This window comes from Lethenteron reissneri, chromosome 52 (assembly GCF_015708825.2).
Source record: "Lethenteron reissneri isolate LAM-NWPU_2019-01 chromosome 52, ASM1570882v1, whole genome shotgun sequence".
Taxonomy (NCBI): domain Eukaryota; kingdom Metazoa; phylum Chordata; class Hyperoartia; order Petromyzontiformes; family Petromyzontidae; genus Lethenteron; species Lethenteron reissneri.
This window is the reverse complement of record NC_083830.1, coordinates 5209952-5230469: the sequence shown is the minus strand read 5'-3', so window position 1 is coordinate 5230469 and position 20518 is coordinate 5209952. Positions and strand designations below refer to the sequence as shown.

The 20518-nt window shown below is 51.1% G+C and overlaps 2 protein-coding genes across 2 annotated transcripts in view; one reads left to right on the top strand and one right to left on the bottom strand.

The window, feature by feature from the left end:
- Window positions 1–20518, top strand: part of LOC133355844 (cytochrome c oxidase subunit 4 isoform 1, mitochondrial-like) — a 554855-nt gene that overhangs the window by 275087 nt on the left and 259250 nt on the right. The gene's annotated exons all lie outside the window — the stretch shown is intronic.
- LOC133355800 (Wilms tumor protein 1-interacting protein homolog) overlaps window positions 1–20518 on the bottom strand; it is a 70877-nt gene that overhangs the window by 30534 nt on the left and 19825 nt on the right. Inside the window, exon 3 of the mRNA XM_061573171.1 lies at window positions 11432–11590. Coding sequence (XP_061429155.1) covers window positions 11432–11590 — 159 coding nt within the window. The remainder of the gene's footprint in view (window positions 1–11431; window positions 11591–20518) is intronic.

Here is a 20518-nt window from a genome sequence, read left to right as displayed (position 1 = left end):
CACTGTGGGTTTATGTATGGGTCTATGTGCAAGTCTTGAGTCCGTGCGATCTGTGTCCACTGTGGGTTTATGTATGGGTCTCTATGTGCGAGTCTATGAGTCCGTGCGATCTGTGTTCACCGTGGGTTTATGGATCTCTGTGCGAGTCTGAGTGTGTGTGGACACGCGTCCACTGCTGCTGTAATTAAGCAGCACCAGAAGGCGCGTACGGCCGATGGCTTGTGCAAGTAATGCTCGCGTATTTTTACGTGGAGTGCTTGATTTACGACGAAGGAATATTGTCTGCTTGTTCGTGTTATTAATTCAGGATGGTCGCTGCGTTCATTTAACGACACGCAGATGTGTGCTCCCAAACAGCAGAAAGAAAACCTCCGATTTGTGCTGTTGAATCTATTCGTCTCCGGGCCTGCAATAATGTGGACAGAGAGCACCCGTTCTGAACGATCATCCCGTCATAACACAAAAGCGATCGGAAGAACGAACGCAGGCAGCTCCCAGTTGGTGTTGACAAAAGTCAGGTGTTTTTTTTTTACATTTTATTTTGGGGACCAAAAATTTCCACAGTGTTCACGTGGAGGTGTTTACAGCGACACCACTACCAACTCCCTTTGGGGGGCGGGGGGGGGGTGTCGGACGTGGATTTTGGTTTAGGGCAACAATTCATTTGTCGCTAAGGCGCAAATTCGTCTTCACAGAGCGGCGTGTACTTACGTAGATGCTTAGCAGCGGTCGGCGAAACAAACTGCACTTGTAATTAAAATACAATTGTGGAGTAACATGTTCATCGGGCGGATGGAGGTTTGCTCAAGCAAACTCTTAAGATGTCAGTCGTTGTTGTTGAACTTATACCAAAGTGTTCATTGTTGGTGCAATTAGGGGTGGCAGCCGCTGTATTGTGGTCAAGCAACCCAAACGATGGATCGCATCGTAAAACCACAAAAACTCCACGAACTCTGGTGGGGCTGGCAGAAAGCGACATTAGTTCTCACTTTTTTTTTACTATTTTTATTTTACCAGGTAAGGCCCACTGAGCAATATAGCTCTTTTTCAGAAGTGACCTGGCCACAAATGATGGCTGAACGAGGTGGCGGCGTGGACATTTATAGCCATAGCCAAATACTCTAAACGTGTGATGTTTATTCAAAATGTGGAGGGAAAAAAACGGAGGACCCGGAGAAAAATCCGCTCCTGAACAGATTGCCATAGGCAAGAATAGAACGGCCGCTGCATAACTTATCTAGTGATACGTCACTGCTGGATTAACAGTAATCCTCTCCTCTCTGCGATGCTGAAGTGTGAGAGGTCACAGGCTGTTAATCACCCGTGCACAGATTTCAAGTGTCCCAGAATGCATTTTGGTAGGCGTACAGCGTTATGCTGCATTGTTGTCAAGGTAAACATCAAACTGTATTTCACACTTGTTTCGTGTGTCTAGGTAAGTGAAACAGGTGATTAAAACACCGTGAAATATCAATGTGCTTTAGATAATTACTGTATTCGTCACTGTCAAAATTAGATAAAACATGTATTAGCGGCACTCCACCAGTAGTCGCTTCTGAAAAAGAACTATTATAGCTCAGTGAGCTTTACCCGGTAAAAAAAAAGTGGGTTGAACAAAGGGCTGTACGTGCATGACAATAACAATGTCACCATACTGGGGTCTATTTGTATTATTATATTTTGAAAAAAATGTGATTGGTCACTGTGCTAATCGGTGAATTTTCTTTCACATGAACAAGCCTGTAGTGGTTAATGCGCTGTCACACGAGCTCTGGGCGTGACGCTACACCAGGAATAGCGGAGACGAGACACACACGCACACATATCTAATATGCCACAAGGCAAATTTCCCAGCGATCTCACAATCTGTTTACCACGTGCGCTTAAGTGCAAAGCAGCTGTTTCCTAAAGTCTTTGCTCGGTAATGTTGCGAAAGTAGGCGACGCTGCCAGACTACGACTTAAATGCACGCATGTGCACGGATGATTTATTTTGCTTGGCAAACACAAAACCATGGTAGTATTTACGCAGCTCTGCTCCACATTTACTGTGGGGGGGGGGGGGGGGGTATAATGCCCGAAAGCTGGCAGATATATAAAAGATGTTCTCTGAAAGATGTTGACGCACAAAAAGAAGGCCTCGGTCATGGGGGGTTTGCTTCTATAATTCCAAACGATCATTGCGACGATACAAAGCACCGCGCATTTGGCCAACGTCAGAATACCGTTGCCGTGTCTGCTTCATGATGCTCGTTAGTTTGGGCTGCTGGAGGAGGAAGACCCAGAACCCGGGTCAGATGGTTCACGCCACTGATGTTTGCCGTGGCCAGGAATCAAACTTAAACTACTTAACACATTTTTATTTTTATTAACCATGTAAGAGCCCACCTGAGCTGTGTCGTTCTTTTTCAGAAGCAACCTGGCCACCGATGATAGCCCAACGAAGTGGCTTATGACGTTGACATTTATAACAGCCAAATATTATAAACACACCTCAGTTCCAAATGTGAAAGGTTAAAAACCAGAGGACCCAGAGAAAAATCCACGCGACCACGGGGAGAACATCCAAACTCCAAATATAAAGCAGGCGTCAGAGTCGGGATCGAATCCACGACCTCCTGTATACCTGGCGAGGAAGTTCACGTCTCGCCACCGTGGGGACTTCATCAAATTCGGGTAGCCGGGTGTACAACGCAGTCTGCGATCTGCTGTGTCACTATGCCCCATATACCAACACATGGGTAAGCCGGCTACCACACCACTGGCGAAGTCACGAATGAAATGACAACGCAGGAGGCATCTGTGCACGAAGGCGTACGGGCAAAACACAGGCGAGCAATCCCTCACCCACTGTGATCAGCCTGTCTGCTGTGTTTCAGGAGAAAACCGATGCCCTGCCACGTAAATGTGGAATTTCAACCACTTGATTTGAACAGAGACAATTCGGTTTCACGGAAAAGCTTACGCCCTGTGGTGCAGGAACACACACACACACACCTCATGGCTAACTGATCGTGCGTGGCGTTAACAGATTTTAGACTATTTGGGGTTAGCACCGTGAGAAACAAAATAAAAGCCCGTACTTCTCGGTACGGTTGATACCGGCAAAAACAGAAAATCTTGCGAGCTGTCATTTTAACGTACACACAGAAGCCTACGTGCCAAGCAGGAATTTAAAAAACGCGTTTTTTTTTCCACAAAAGCTGCGATAAAAAAAATCTCTTTTCGACTTTTTTTCTTCGTGAGGTTTCAAGGCTGGCGAATGTGACCCCGAGATAAATGGTAAAATAACATCCCCGAGTTGCACGGCACAACACCCAATCCCCCCACCACCCACCCACCCCTTCCACATCTACATCTTAGCACAACACCCATCCACCCACCCACCATCCACCCCCACACACCTACAGCGTGGCACAACACCCACCCACCCACCGCCCCCACACACCCACCCACCCACTATCCATCCTCCCCCACACCTACAGAGCGACACACCGCACCCAGAGGGAGACTGTCTAGACAGCATAATAAGAGGATCACAGCGGCTCGCGGCTTCTTCGCAGAGTGGCGGTGGGGCTTTCACACACACACAGACATGACAAAGATCCCCCGTATAGCCTTACATACTTTTGGGGCAAGTGCCGTTAGCGAGTAGCACCGATGGAGGCTGGCACGTCACACGAGGGGTTGGGTGGTCAGCACCACCGCGCCTGGCCACCTCTGTCTCCCCGGTGAAGATGTTCGCACAATCGGACCAGCTAATCATTTTGAGGCCTAGTCGAACCCAGGGGTAGGCCCAGGACCGGTACCGATAATCGGCACTGGTGTTGGTGGCCGTGAGCGGGAGTCGAACCTCGGGTCGCCGAGTTCGTAGCGCAGCGCCGTAACCGCTGTACCACCGCTCCCTGCCCACGCATGCAGCGGGCCTTTACCCGCTTGCTAGACCCGCTAAAGACCCGCTTCCTAGACCCGCTAAAGACCCACTAGCTAGCTAAAGACCCGCTTCCTAGACCCGTTAAAGACCCGCTTCCTAGACCCGCTAAAGACCTGCTTGCTAGACCCGCTAAAGACCCACTAGCTAGCTAAAGACCCGCTAACTAGACCCGTTAAAGACCCGCTTCCTAGACCCGCTAAAGACCCGCTTCCTAGACCCGCTAAAGACCCGCTTCCTAGACCCGCTAAAGACCCACTAGCTAGCTAAAGACCCGCTTCCTAGACCCGCTAAAGACCCACTAGCTAGCTAAAGACCCGCTTCCTAGACCCGCTAAAGACCCACTAGCTAGCTAAAGACCCGCTAACTAGACCCGCTAAAGACCCACTAGCTAGCTAAAGACCCGCTTCCTAGACCCGCTAAAGACCCACTAGCTAGCTAAAGACCCGCTTCCTAGACCCGCTAAAGACCCACTAGCTAGCTAAAGACCCGCTAACTAGACCCGCTAAAGATCCGCTAGCTAGACCCGCTTGCTAGACCCGCTAAAGACCCGCTTCCTAGACCCGCTAAAGACCCGCTAGCTAGCTAAAGACCCGATAACTAGACCCGCTAAAGACCCGCTTTCTAGACCCGTTAAAGACCCACTTCCTAGACCCGCTAAAGACCCACTAGCTAGCTAAATACCCGCTAACTAGACCCGCTAAAAACCCGCTTGCTAGAGCCGCCAAAGACCCGCCAAAGACCCGCTTGCTAGACCCGCTAAAGACCCACTAGCTAAACCCGCTAAAGACCCACTAGCTAGCTAAAGACCCGCTAACTAGCTTGCTAGCTAGTCCACAACACGTGGCGCTCGTGACCAATGTGCTAAACATACCCCGGTTTTTTTCGATAAAGTCACATAGGTAAAAAAAAAGGGAAAATAAATAAAATCACGACGTTTTGGAGGCAACGCAAGCTTCCTTATCAAGTGATTGCTGTATCACTTGATACAGCTATTTTCCTGTGACGGTTCCACCTGAAGACGGAAGCTTGTGTTGCCTCCGAAACGTCGGGATTTAATTTATTTTCCTTTTTTTTACCTACATGACCAAAGAGTATGGACCCTTGCAGTCACGAAAACTTCAAATCTAGAATTAATGCCCCGGTTTACAAGCCTCACTCCCCCGGACAAAGCTACTCAACAACAACGCCTGTCAAATTTGGGAGAGGAATAATATCATAAGCTTGACTTACTTTAATGCACCGAGAATGCCGCTTACTTTATATTTTTTGTTGCAATTAAAATGTTGCGCGGGCATGCACACACAAACAGTGCAGCCTCACTGAGACTGGTACGGATGGACGGGCTGGATTTATAACGACCGGAGCCGGATCGCGTCTGCCGACAGGTCCTCTGATCGTTGTGTCCGCGCCACTGTGCAATGCACAAAGGGCTCTGTAAGTAGTTAAACGCAGGTCTCCGCTGAACAAGAGAACTTCTTTACTCGCAACGAGCTCTTACCTTGTTAGAAAAGGGTCATCTATCTATCACCTTCATTTTTTCCTTTGTCCGGTGGGGAGGCTGCCTACGATTGAAAGACATCCCATTACAACAACGAAAAGCTGTTCTTCAGACGTTTAATGACAACTCAGGCGTGCGCGGACTAGCAACGTCATCGCCACAGCAGCTGCAAAAGCGAAAGGCCTGTTCCCTCTGTCGACAAGGTTACACAATAGATGGCCGCATGGGGGGGGGGGGGCGGTGTGTAGCTTAGGCCTGTCTTCTTCATGAGCACTCTAGAAAATAAACACGCTCGCAATTTCCGCGCCGCATCTTGACATGCGAAAGCATCTCCGAATCGCGCTGCGACAGTTCTACGGCGTGAATCTTTCGGGGTTTTGTGCTGTGCAGTTCTCCTGACGTGGTTTCGGGTTGCTCGGTGCCTCCCCCCCCCCCAGCACGGTTGTCCGGCACGACGTTCCGGACACATCCACGCCGCCAGGCGATGCCACGGGAGGAGTTTGGGCACACGGAGCCGCCGAAGAGGAATCGTTGGGGGACGTGGCGCGGAACAGAGCGCGGTTCCGACCAGGAAAAACCCCGTTCCGGTGACGTCCGCAAGTTGCAGGGCGGTGGGTGGTCCCGTTCAACGCCGAATCTCGGAAGGCTCGAGCGGCTCGGCATTAATTTTAGTTGGAGGGGCGTAGCAGCAGCGCCGTTGTTATTTTTAAGAAGTTTGAACTCACCGCAGAGAACCGTGGTGACACGACCGCCGCAACTCTACGATAGCTGGCGCCAAAACTGCGTGCCACGCGCCCTCCCACGTGGGAGCCTTGTGGGAGCCTCGGCAGGTCTTCCGAAGGCGTACACGCGTACGTCATCGGAACGCGATCGGAAGGAAAACCGATGACGTTCATGTACGCACGTCATCAGAACGGGTTAATAGCCCGCAATATTCACGTGCGAACAACTGTTCACCGTGTAGTAGGTAGATACTCGCGTTACGAGCAACGGCTACAGCCACCCACGAATAACGCGTCCGGCATTGTCATGACCTTACGTACGTTGTTGCTTGGCTCCACGTCCACCGTCATTTGTAACGGGCGATAATTACGTTAAAAAAATCACTGTAAAGAGGGGGTTTAAAGCGGGCAAATTAAAACATCAAAAGCGAGTCAGACGGTGGAGATTAAGTGCCCCCGCCAATTACGTCGCCGCCAGAGCGGGTTAATCGCGCAACAGAATTCACTACCCGCTGCAGACCACTGCGGTGCAGCTCGCAGATAGGTCATCAGCAGGTTTAAGTTTTGCTAATCGGAAGTGCAGGGGAAGGACAACAAACTGTGAGTCGATGTATGTATGTTGAACTTTCGCACCGTACTGGGCTACGTGTCTCTATGGGTCTCTATGAGTCTGGATAGGTTTCTGTGCGAGTCTCTGTGTGTACGTCGAACGTACGTAGCCAACCGTGCTGATCGGAGGTGCGGGGAGCAGGACAACAAACTAAACACGAAAAACCGTGCTAAACAAATGCGTTACCAATCTAGATGATTTAAAAGTTCCATAGCTCCCAGCCGCTTCCTAATATCGGGAGGAAGAGCGTTCCAGACGGCCGCAGAAGCGCATCTGAAAGCGCGAGTGACGATGCGGTGACCCTGCAGATATGCCTGTGGGGGGGGGGGGGGGGGGCAATGTTGCTGCTGTGTATGAGTCCCTTCGAGCGAATTTCAAGTCAAAGTTTCAGAATTGGGATGTTTGGCCAATACCAAACATCCCAATTTGGAATATAAAAAAAAAATGTAAAGGTACTGAGACTAAGCACAAAGAATATCAGCACTGTTGCACAGCATCAGAAATGCTGTTCGATCACAAGTTCTGTTATTATATTCATATATATAAAGTTTGATCCTCTGTACGCCGATAATTTATTTTCGCCGATAATGTCTTTACATCCACTATACCGTCACGAGCGCCCTTAATTTCTGGCCACTTTGTGCCGTCGGCAAAGTTAGAATTCACGTAACAAACCAAAAACTGGTACAAGTCCCATTTGCTTCAGTTTTCACGAAAGGTACCACGCGTCAAATTAGCCCGTTGCTTTCCTCACATTCCCACGTCTTTCTCAATCCGCCACTGCCGCCGCACGCTGGTGAGGGTAACGCCCCGGCCAGCCAATTAACCGTGCGGCCCGGAAACCCGCCGCGCACGGTGGCAGGCGGGTCTTCAAACATTCACGTTTGAGGGCAGCGTTGAGCGAGCGTTTGAAACGATTCGCCTGCAAGGTGGCGGTGGTGTGACAGAGGCATCCTTTTTGGCGATTACCTGATTAAATTCCTCAGCCCCCCCCACCCCACAAATAAATAAATAAACACACACTGAAGAGCACAAAGGAAACGCTGTTGCATGGTCAAATACTTTTGTGAATTTCCGTTTTTTTTGCCTCTGCACATTACCCCCGCGGGGATCCCGCTCATTAGATTAACCACTTTGGGTTTGTATGCTTAATGAGACGCCATCTGTGACGCATTAGCAGCCATCTGCTACTACCGGTGCACGGAGGGGGCCCGCGCGTGCGCTAGCGAGCGCGCGCGCTCCCAGCCTCTACCCGCGTGGCCCCAACGCAACAAGGGCCGGGCGCATTCCTGCCACGCTCTCGCCATGGAGCCATTGTCGCCGCCGTTTTGCGGGGGGGGGGGGGGGGGGGGGGGGCCCTCTCTCTCTCCTCTCTCAGACAGGGCCAACTTTATGGAAATTTCTGGGTATTTACGCCATCGACCCGACGGGACTCGTTCGTAGAGCTTGTCTCAAAATAAATGAAAGCAATGAAAATGTTTTTTTAAGAAAATAAAAATCCACGGAACAGCACACCGTGAAATAAGCTTACTTAAAAAAGCTGGTTTGCGAAAAGCGGAGGGGAAACCTCGCGACGTTGCTTTGGCTGCGCGCGAAAAGATTCCAACGTGCGGCACGACGTCGCGCCGTGCGACCCTCGCTCGCGACCGAGGTACCTGTCGGGTGGATGTGCGAAAAGGTCGCATTCGCGAAGGTCTGTTGCAGCGCGACGGTTGCAATCGCGTGCAAATGCTACACTGGCTGTGCCTGGCCAATCGGTCAGGGCGGTGATGTGACGTGTTTTTTTTTAATACAACGTTTTCCCCGCTAAGCTGTGCTGTGCCGCTAGCACATATTCGATTCAGGAATGCGTACGCGGCGTGCAGGTGGTTATTTATACGCGAGTACGTTGAACTCGTTTCACACCTGGACATAGCCAACCGTGCTAAATCGGAGGTGAGGGGGGGGGAAACTAAACGCAAAAAAAGCTGTCCTCAAGGAATGAGTTTTTCAATCTCGATTTAAAAGTGCATAGCTCCAGTGGCTTCCTAATAATATTATACGCGTGTGTATATATAAATAACACGTCCTAACTTAGCAGTCCCGTCAAGTAAAAAAAAAAAACACCCAACTCTCGCATGTTCTACTCCTGCGCCGCTCAGGGAGGTGACAAGGAGATGACAGGACGTGAGCCGTTGCTGAACTTTCACTTGAACTTTGTGTTGGCGAGACGACTGAGCAGCTTCTCCGCGTGAAAACAACTGCCCAGCCCCCACTTTTGACCGATTCAAGGTCAAGGATTAAAGCAACTTCTACCCCTGCCCCCCCCCCCCCCCCCACTTGGGGGATGACCACCCACCACACAGCCTCCTCCTCCTGCTGCGAGAGATTACCTGGGGCACTACTACCGTCGCTGACAGCATTAAATTACAGCTGAGACGATCAGCTGACTCGGTCGATGGATCGACTGCGAATCAGAAGCGACTACTTTTTGCGACTGCAGGAATGAGTTGCGGGTATGTACGGTTTGTTGAACTTCCTTTGCACCGTACGTAGCCAACCGTGCTGATCGGAGGTGCGGGGGAAGGACCGCAAACTAAACACAAAAAGCAGTTTCGAAGAAATGAGTTTTCAAACTAATGAGTTTTCAGTTGGGCTTATTCAATGCCACCATAGTTGTAACGTGGCACCAGAGCAGCCCATTTAACCCATGCAATATTCACACATCATGTCCGTAACGGCGCAGTCTCACACATACATTTCCATCTGAACATAAACTTTCAAAATAAATATGAAACCATCAACAAATTTGTATTTAACCAATGCCCACCAAGCTACAGATCTCTTTTTCAAAAGCGACATGGCCACAAATGATAGCTCAATGTTCGTGGCTTAACACGTGGAAATTCCAAGCAGCCAAATACTCTGTCGATTTCTAAAGGTCGAGAGGAAAACCGGAGGCATCGTCGGGGTTGGGATCGCACCCATCACCTCCTGCATACCCGGCGGGGGAGATAATATCTCGCGCCACCATGGCGCCCCATAATCTTGCCGCCAGGGCAAACCTCCCCCAGGCACAGATATAATAAGTGCGGTCAACGGAGCTGCGGTGCAGACAGTAGGATATGAAAAAAACAATGTGCTTTAAACTTCAAACGCTAATGCACTGTATTGCATTGTATACGTCAAATTTAGCCAGTTGAAGTTTTTCACGTGATTAAACGTGTTTGTTGTTGATGAATCTTCAATGTTTTATGAATCATATATATTGGGTGCATTGGGATCTACAGATGAAATGCGCCTGAAAAGTGTAAATTATTATGACTCAACAGGAGGAGCGTATTGGACGAAGCACTTATGTATGTTTGTTCAAGTTCTTTCGCACCGTACGTAGCCAACCGTGCCATAGGGGCACAACCTGGACTGCAGTCACTGCTGGCTTTGGAATTTGGAGAAAAATATCAACGGAGGGATTTCTCTGGCAATGTTACGATTCATCATTGATCTTTATGAATCATAACATTGTGGTTGAGACCCTACCAACGCCCGGCACAGCCAAACAACTTAAACTTGTCCACGTGTACAAGCGCTTAACGTGCCAATAATTATGATCGTTTCGGCTGAATCAGAGGGTCTCATTGTGGCAACAGTGTTTGGAATACTGTGGCATTCACAGCGAGAGCATCCAGCAACGAGTAACGGATTACGATGATATTACTGACGGCACTTTGACCAGATCGCAGACTGTGTCGATTGGCGAAATATCTGTGTGGTCCCATTCAAGTGTTGCATCAAGATGCGATGAGCTGCACTGGCAGAGAGCGTAATGGTGATTTATGGTTGAGAATAATGTTGGTGCTGCTGATTATCCTTAATGGAGGTTTTTTGGGTTAGATGGCGTAAATGTTGTTAAACCCGCCACAGCCAATTAGTAAGGTTTGTCACGTAAACAGAACGTGGCCAATTCGTTACTAGTACAGCACACCGGTGTGTTGGAGAGCAAATCCACAACATTTACAATCAGAGTACGACGGTTCGCCAATAATTACAACTAGCTTCATCAGGCTAGTTGTGACAAACCTTACTAATTGGCTGTGTCGGGTGGTGGAGGGTTTAACGACACATTCATATTTACGCGATCTAACCCAAAAATGGATGATTATGGATAATATTGGTCGCAAAAAGCCTACGTGTTAAAGTAGTGCTGATTATGTTGGTGCTGATTATGTTGATGATGGCAGTGGTATAAGCGATTGTGCGTACCTGGTTCGATGTGTAAACACCGCCACTAGTGAGCCAAAGGCGGCCGGGCGTGGTGCTGTCCACGCTTCATCCCCCGTGTGCTTCAAAAGGTGCTCATTAACAGCACTTGCTCAAAAAGTGTGTCAAAGGCTATATGGGGGATATTTTGGTGGTGATCATGATGGTAGTAGTGACGGTGGTGGTCATGGTGGTGAAGATCATGATGGTGGTAGTAACGGTGGTAGTAACGGTGGTGGTCATGGTGGTGGTAGTGGCGGTGGTAATGGCAGTGGTGACAGCAATGAGCAATGCAGGAGGTGATGATTTTCGTGGCCCGTAGCGATATCAACGGTCGCGATGGCGGCGGCGGTCGTAACAAACACCGCTGGCGGCAATCGGTTTTCACCGACGCACGCGAGTGCCCACACACGGCCCCCGCGGACTCACCAAAGTACTCGGCCTTCGTCTGCGCCTCCATCTCCAACTCGATCTGCCGCGTCAGGGCCTCCAGCTTGCGCTCGGCGGCCGTCGCGTCCCCGCCGCCCGGCGCCTCCAGGAGGCCGGGTGCGCCGCGGTGGGGAGGCAGCCCCACCTGCTCGCCCATTCCTGCCAAGAGAGGACGCCGCGCTCATCATCGTCGTTCGTCACCACCGCCCGCCCACTCGTGGCGATGTCCACACACCACGCAGCAAGTACTCATTTCGACCTAGGAGGGAGGCCCTGAACCGGTTCATATGGTCACCACACTTGGGCCGCCGGGTTCGTAGCGCAGCGCGCCAACCACCGCACTACCGCTCCCCACAAACAAGCACAAAGACCTGTATCCCCCCCCCGCCCCCCGTGTAGCCTTAACAGACTGTTGGAGCAAGTGCTGTTAGCGAGCAGCACCTATGAAGGCCGGCACGGCACACGAGAGGTGTGGGTGGCCGGCACCACCACGCCCGACCGCCTTTGTCTCCCCAGTGGCGATGTTTAAACATCGCACCAGGTACAGTACTCATTTGAGGCTGGGACGACCTAGGGGAGGCTCAGGACCGGTTCAGATAATCGTCTCTGGTGTTGGCCGTGAGCGGAATCGAACTCGGCTCGCAGGGTTCGTAGCAAAGCGCGCTGACCGCTACACTACCGCTCCCCACCACCACCACCACCGCCGCCACAAGGTGTCATCATAGACAAAGCCGTAGATGTCACCACCACCACACCTCACTGCCAACGCTTCCCTACCTCCAGCAGAGCCGACACGACAACCGCGCGGGAAACATTAACGGCAACAACCCCCGACTTCCGACAAGGTATGTTTGAATTGCCGTGATATGCAGCTCAAGTACAGAATATGAAAAACGTACGACAATCAAATACGTTTTAGATAATGCACAACCAACAAGCATTATGAGACGGATGAAAGTGAAAGGCGAATCCCATACCCGCACGTACCCACGCACGCACACGCACACACACACACGTAGCAACCATCCCAAGATTGTTTGATTTCCCTCCGAGCGACGCCGAGTGAAAGGACCTCCACATCTATTTATACGATAACAACCAATTCTGAAAAGGTGCACAACAACAAACAACCCGTGGGTGAAAGAATCAATAGACTAAAAGATTTCATGATGCGGAACTTTCCATCAAACAGTCATGGGACGGTGGCGCCCCTGGGAGAAAACAAGAATGACGAATGTGGACGTCGCATTCACGTGATTTCATTTCCGGTTCTGTTCGGTGACATTATTTCTCCCTCTTCCCTCCAACGTTTCCCACTCCCTTGTAAATAATGTGCTCCCGATCGTTACCCCCAACTGTTATCCCCAACCGTTATCCCCAACCGTTACCCCCAACCGGTACCCCCACGGGTACCCCCAACAGGTAGGGCAGCAATCCCAGACGCCCCACCTCCCTCGGTCGGTCCCTTATTTTGAGGGTGTATCGCTCTGGGACTTGTTGTTTTCCTCCCCCCGCCCCCCTCTTAGAAATCTACTTTCCCTTCTGGGGTTCTTAAATAATAACAACAATGTAGAACAATCGCGCGGGGGAGATTTGGAGGGACCCCTCCCTAAAAGGGACTCTCGTACCCGGCACAAACAAATGAGGGCGACAGCGAGCGAAACCGCTAAAGGGAGCGCGACCCGCCACGCTCGGCCTGCTCGACGGCCCGCCCTGTTACGCGACGCTCCGCCGTCGCACGGCACGACCCGCCACGCGCATTACTGCGGCCTTGCGCGCTCTCCGAAGAGAAACCGCCCTTAGACCGCGCGTCGATACGATCGGCAAAAACGCACCTCGGACCGCTCTTCATCTCGCCATCTTTGGCGCTCGCGACAATATATTCCTGAAAAGGAACTGAATCGTTTCCACCATCTTCTCCGCCGTGTGTGGTCTTTCCTCGCTATTTATAAGGAGGCATCCGGCATGTTGGTCACGGCGGAAATGGAGAGAAGTTCTATCATCCTCCACGTAAGGACAAGCAGCTGACTCTGCCACGGTAGGCCCTGCTGGGCTTGCCTGGCCACGGAAGCATTGAAGCTTGTGATGCTGCCCGAACCAGCCCCTACGTCCCCCTCCTCCTCCTCTCTCTCTCGTGCTCCCGCTCTCCGAGATCTCCCCTTATCCTTCTAAAGCCACACACCACCTTTATAAACCCACTGCACATTTTCAGTCTCACGTGACATTTGAATGGCCGCCCACTTTGCGGGAAAGTCAACCAGTGCGTTTGTCCCGTGGATAAGACTCGGCCCCCAACATAGGAATGTGTAATTTACACCGCCCGGGCCCAGGGGCTATAAACAGGAGATGAGCATTGTGGCCTGAATGCTCATCTGGGCAGGAAATCACTTCTGACTTGTTTTGATGACGACGATGATGATGATGAAGCACAAAGCAATGTAGTACATTGGGAAATGTACCTTGACACACCCTTAATCCCGGCCACAATCATGTGGCGTGAACGTTGCCACGCTCGGCTCCAGCTCACTCGAACCGAGCGCGGAGCGTGCGGTATTTTCAGGAGTTCACGGCAACGGGCACAGGGGTCACGCCCGGCTAAAGTAAAACCCCCCAGCGCTGCACATTTTCAGTCAGCCGGCACTCGACGGTCTCAAGGGCGGTGGACGGGCTACGAAAGTGGCAAACAAAAAACATCGTTGAGGACCCGACCGTCCAAGTGCCGGGATTCTCTCTCTCACGATGGCTGTGGACCCCACGCTGAACCGCGGCTCGGACGCAGCACGGGAGATGTGAGTACACGGTGTTCCATCGACGGAAAAATAAAAGAATCGCCAAACTGCGACTGTGGTAAAGGCCAAAGCTTCAAACGCATCACCAACGAGCGCGTGACCCATGCATACCCTGGCGGTATTGCTGCAATCCGTACAGAGTCTACTGCTGCCTTGGATCAGTTGAAGGACCTTGACATTCAACTATGACATCTACACAAACTGTAGCTTACATGCCATATGAAAGAAAAAGAAGAAGCCGATGCAATTGTGACGATCATTATTATCGTGCGTCTCGTTTGCTATGTCGTGCACCGTTCATCCTCGTAAGTGTTCCATGGTTTCGTGTGTATGTTGAATTTCTTTCGCACCGTACGTAGCCAACCGTATATTGGCTGCATCTTTCACTGAAATAAAGTTATTATTTAGTTCAACCGTATATTACAATTGTGCTCTTGGCGTCGTGTCATTGGATGAAGGCATCCCCATTCAAAACTCTGTGGGGTAACACTACACCGTCCTGTAACAACAATGAAATGAGTCCGGAAGAGAACGTCGCAGAACTACTCCAGAGGGCCCTTCGAAAGGACACCTTCACCCAACACGTGGAGCACACCTTGCGGTGGCCAGCAAAGATTACTTACAGCATGTATAAGAAACCGAAACTTCTAAGCAGCCGGAGGCGGAAAAAGAAAAAAAATGACATGCGTTTGTGCGCTAGCGGTCATAAGCAACCAATCTGAGACCGTAGAATGTGACTTTACCGAAAAAACCAAGAAGATGAATCCCTGCAGTCACGAAAGCTTTAAATCGAAATTCAATCTGAGACCATTAAAATCTCCGCACAACTTTGAGGGCCTGGTTTAATCAACCGTTCGGCAGCCGACATCCTGACTCAAACCCAGGATCTCAATAGCACCGACTCAGTGCTCTGACCTTTGGGCCACCCAGCCACATCAAAACACAACGCGGTTTAATATCTGCCTGCATCTCTCTGGATCAGAAAGCCAGCCCTGCAGATGGTTGCGTTTTTTTGTCCCGCACCGGTTTGGCCTGCATTCCCCTTTTGTGTTCACGGACTTTGCCGGTCGGGCCCCCACGTCTCAGCTTGGCACGCATCTCAGCCCAGCGTGCGTCCGCCCGCGCCTTGGCAGAGTCGGCCCGCGTCGCCAGAGTCTCCGCTCTGTGCGTCTTCCAGCCAGCCCGTCCGCCCTGCACTGCCTCCCAGCTCACACTGACCTACATCTATCCCCGCAATCTGCATCTGCTTTCCTTTCCACACACGTCCACCCGTGCGTCCCAGCCCGGCAGCATGCACGGGGAAACACAGCCACACGCGCCACCAGGAGCCCAGCCACACGCACGACCAAGAGCCCAGCCACACGCACCACCAAGACCCTAACCACGCACCACCAAGACCCAAATCACACACACACCAAGACCCTAACCACACACACACCAAGACGCTAAACACACACATACCAAGACCCTAACCACACACACACACCAAGACCCTAACCACACACACACACCAAGACCCTAACCACACACACACACCAAGACCCTAACCACACACACACACCAAGACCCTAACCACACACCACCAAGACCCTAACCACACACGCGCCAAGACCCTAACCACACGCACACCAAGACCCTAACCACACGCACACCAAGACCCTAACCACACACCACCAAGACCCTAAACACACGCGCACCAAGACCCTAACCACACACGCACCAAGACCCTAACCACACACACACCAAGACCCTAACCACACACACACCAAGACCCTAACCACACACACACCAAGACCCTGACCATACGCACCAAGACCCTAACCACACACACACCAAGACCCTAAACACACGCGCACCAAGACCCTAACCACACACGCACCAAGACCCTAACCATACGCACCAAGACCCTAACCACACACACACCAAGACCATAACCACACACACACCAAGACCCTAACCACACACACACCAAGACCCTAACCATACGCACCACCAAGACCCTAAACACACCACCAAGACCCTAACCACACACCACCAAGACCCTAACCACACACGCACCAAGACCCTAACCACACACACACCAAGACCCTAACCACACACACACCAAGACCCTAACCACACACACCAAGACCCTAACCACACACACACCAAGACCCTAACCACACACACACCAAGACCATAACCACACACGCACCAAGACCCTAACCACACACACCAAGACCCTAACCACACACCACCAAGACCCTAACCACACACACACACCAAGACCCTAACCACACACACACCAAGACCCTAACCACACACACACCAAGACCCTAACCACACACACACCAAGACCCTAACCACACACACACCAAGACCCTAACCACACACACACCAAGACCCTAACCACACACACACCAAGACCCTAACCACACACACACCAAGACCCTAACCACACACACACCAAGACCCTAACCACACACGCACCAAGACCCTAACCACACACGCACACCAAGACCCTAACCACACACACACCAAGACCCTAACCACACACACACCAAGACCCTAACCACACACACACCAAGACCCTAACCACACACACACCAAGACCCTAACCACACACGCACCAAGACCCTAACCACACACACACCAAGACCCTAACCACACACACACCAAGACCCTGACCATACGCACCAAGACCCTAACCACACACACACCAAGACCCTAAACACACGCGCACCAAGACCCTAACCACACACGCACCAAGACCCTAACCATACGCACCAAGACCCTAACCACACACACACCAAGACCATAACCACACACACACCAAGACCCTAACCACACACACACCAAGACCCTAACCATACGCACCACCAAGACCCTAAACACACCACCAAGACCCTAACCACACACCACCAAGACCCTAACCACACACGCACCAAGACCCTAACCACACACACACCAAGACCCTAACCACACACACACCAAGACCCTAACCACACACACACCAAGACCCTAACCACACACACACCAAGACCCTAACCACACACACACCAAGACCCTAACCACACACACACCAAGACCCTAACCACACACGCACCAAGACCCTAACCACACACGCACACCAAGACCCTAACCACACACGCACCAAGACCCTAACCACACACACGCACACACGGAGACCCCAGACAGCAGTCAACATCGCCGCGGGAGGTCCCCCCCAAAAGCAGCAGCAGCCTTCACAGCCAAGCGCACACTCAAATATAAACACGCTCCCAAAGCAGCAGTGCAGGCCGCCCATTATAAATCATCCCACTCAACAAAATATGGCCTTAACTTATTTTTAATAATCGCCGAGTGATCCACGATCGCTCCATCAAATACCATCGGGCACGGCGTGATCCACGCCCGTCGGCGACTCTTACCAGTCGGAGCCACGTGCTAAGTTTTAAAATGATAATAATAATGATACTGTATCTTGTCTCTAGTTGGGGGTTGACTCAGCCTATCATCCCTCCAGGGTCGATAAAATTCGTACCTACTCTGCGGGAGAAGTCAACAGTGTTTTGTAACACGGAGAGACATGGGGCACCATAGGAAATCATCGCACGGCGCGCAAACCACTGCACACCGCAGCCTCCACCATAGATCAGACGGTCATCTAAACTAAAAACTAAACAGTTTTTTACTTAAACTAAACTTTTTATTTTACCAGATAAGGCCCACTAAGCTATGTAGCTCTTTTTCAGAAGTGACCTGGCCACAAATGATAGCTCAACGAAGTGGCTTATCATGTGGAAATTTACAGCAGCCAAATACTATAAACGCGTGATGTCGATTCTAAATGCGGAGGGGAAAAAACCGGACGACCCCGGAGAAAAATCCACCGGAACACGGGGAGAGAGAGACACACGCAAACTCCCAATATACAACGGCGGTCACAGGGTTGGGATCGAACACATGACCTACCGCATACCAGGCGAGGTGGTTAACATCTCGTCACAGTAACTCAAGGTGGGGAATTTGAAAATGCCCGAGAGCACCACCGCATCGTCGGCGTCGCGGTGAGGACGACGCGGCAGGAATCGCGCTTCTATCCCGCCCCGTTGCTTTGCCAGCTCACTGCAGGTGGCTTCACATGCAACACGAATCGGCGGGGGCGGCGGTCGCCGCGGTAGCTTTCCTTTGGCACGAGGCAATCCGACCGGAGAGGCAGCTGCAACGCCGCGCACGTGCAGCTTTAACGACAGAACGGCGGCGTAAGCGGGACCCAGAAACAACGGCGTCCACGTCAGATCGGCGCTCGCACCTGCGCATGCACTCACCCCGCGGGCCATAAACAAGTCAAATATGCCGCACTAACCACGCTGCCATGACACTAAAATGCTTGCCGCATCTGTGTCCTGGGGGCAGCCCCGCGCCGGCTAATAAACCGTCGTCTTATCTCCTCCGCGGGTAAAATGGCACATTTACAACGTTGTTGTACTCCGGGAGGTCTAGAGACGGGCCCAGGTAAGGTTCAGGGCCAAGTAGGTTGGGAAGGTACATTAAAATTAAACGTATTGAAAAATGTACACATTCAGAACGTTTTGTTGCAACCGAGTGCTATACCCGCAAGTTTTGGTTCACGAGCTCCGAAATTTTTTCGATGAGCGTCGTCAAAGTGGAACGTTGCTTTGAACGTGACGGCCTGAAAGATGTAGGCGTTATGTTTGCTTTCATTCGTCGTTTGACATTTGATCGATGAGCTCAAGGTGCATGCCATCGAGGATGCTGTGGCCGCGGTGCTGCCCTGGTGAGCCACAATGGACTTGCGGTTCAGAGGTCACCGGTTTCAAACGTCTGGCGAGGCAGTTATGAACTATGAACAATTTTTTATTTTAGCAGGTAAGGCCCTGCTGAGCTATATAGCTCTTTTTTGGAAGCGACCTGGCCACAAACGATACCTCAATGAAGAGGCGTATCATCAAATGGAAATTTAGGGCAGTTAAATACTCTTAAAAACATGTTTATAAATGTGGAGGGAAAAACCAGAGGTCCTGGAGAAAAACCCACGCGACCACAGAGAGAGAACACACAAACTCCAAATACATATCCTAGCCACCGTGGAAGTTTCTTAACAATCGCCGCCCACCTCCATCCACCAAGCACAAAATGGGCACTCTCATGCAATGGCCCCTCCTGCCAGAAGGAAGCCGTTGCAAGGCTGCACCTTCAACTATTCCATGCATCGAACCACACGTACAAATGAGTTCACGCGACCCCTGCAGCCACTCGTGGCCGCTACGTTGAATACAATTTCGATTATTGGATTAGAATCCCGATCCTAAATCGTGATGATTCATCAAATTGCTTTCGGGGGGGGGGGGGGGGGCGCAAATCTACGTAAGGTTGGCTACGTACAGCGCGAAGCAAGTCCAACATACACACGTAGAAGTTGTAAAACACCGCCATTAAATCTACCAGCTGTCAAAAGACAGCTAATGAGACACACCAGTGGCCAAGCTCCCTTAGCAGTGCCAACAATACAAGGTGGCCTCGAAGATGAGCCACCTATCCGGACAACGCACGTACAAGGAGGGTAAACCGTCCGGCATTTTCATCTGCCAAGGTCCAAAGCACGACCAGACAAGTGTGTTTTGCTTCTCGACACGCAAGCCCATGCTGGTTCACGTAAACCGCAGGGGATTGTGGGTAAGCAGACATCACATCCAATCGCACGTCAGAGTTCAGAGGCACGTTCAACTTTTTTTACCACGCAAACTAAACTTGTCCGGCGGAGGGGGAATAAATACGAAAAGCTTACCGCGTCGTGAATATTTCCATTGCATGTTTATCAGCGAATGTTTCATAATCGGTCAGAGGCTACAGTTAACAATTTTAACATTCAACGATTGTATCGTTGTCGCTCCTCCAGTTTTTTTTTTTATTCCACACGCCAGGGCCGAAACATGGCACCTGGTGATAAAGTGATCCTTTGTGTACCAAGGAGACTTTTTTAAGTTTTTTGCAAAATAATATAAATTGTTAAGGGATGGAAAAATACCAGCGGCCTAAAGTCCAACGAAACAAAACGGTTACGTAATCAAGGTAATCAAACAATGTCTCTCCTGTGCGCGGACGTGACACGGCTAAGTAGAAATAACACCAGGCGATGGCTCTAAGAAACCCTGTGACATCACACAAGCATGCAGCTGCTTACTTCCTCCGTTTGCCATCACAATGCTTCAACTCGCCACAGCCGGGCGGTGTTTGGTGGTGGTGGTGGCGGCGGTGGCTACACCGCATGTGGCCACCTGAAACCCGGCGCTGC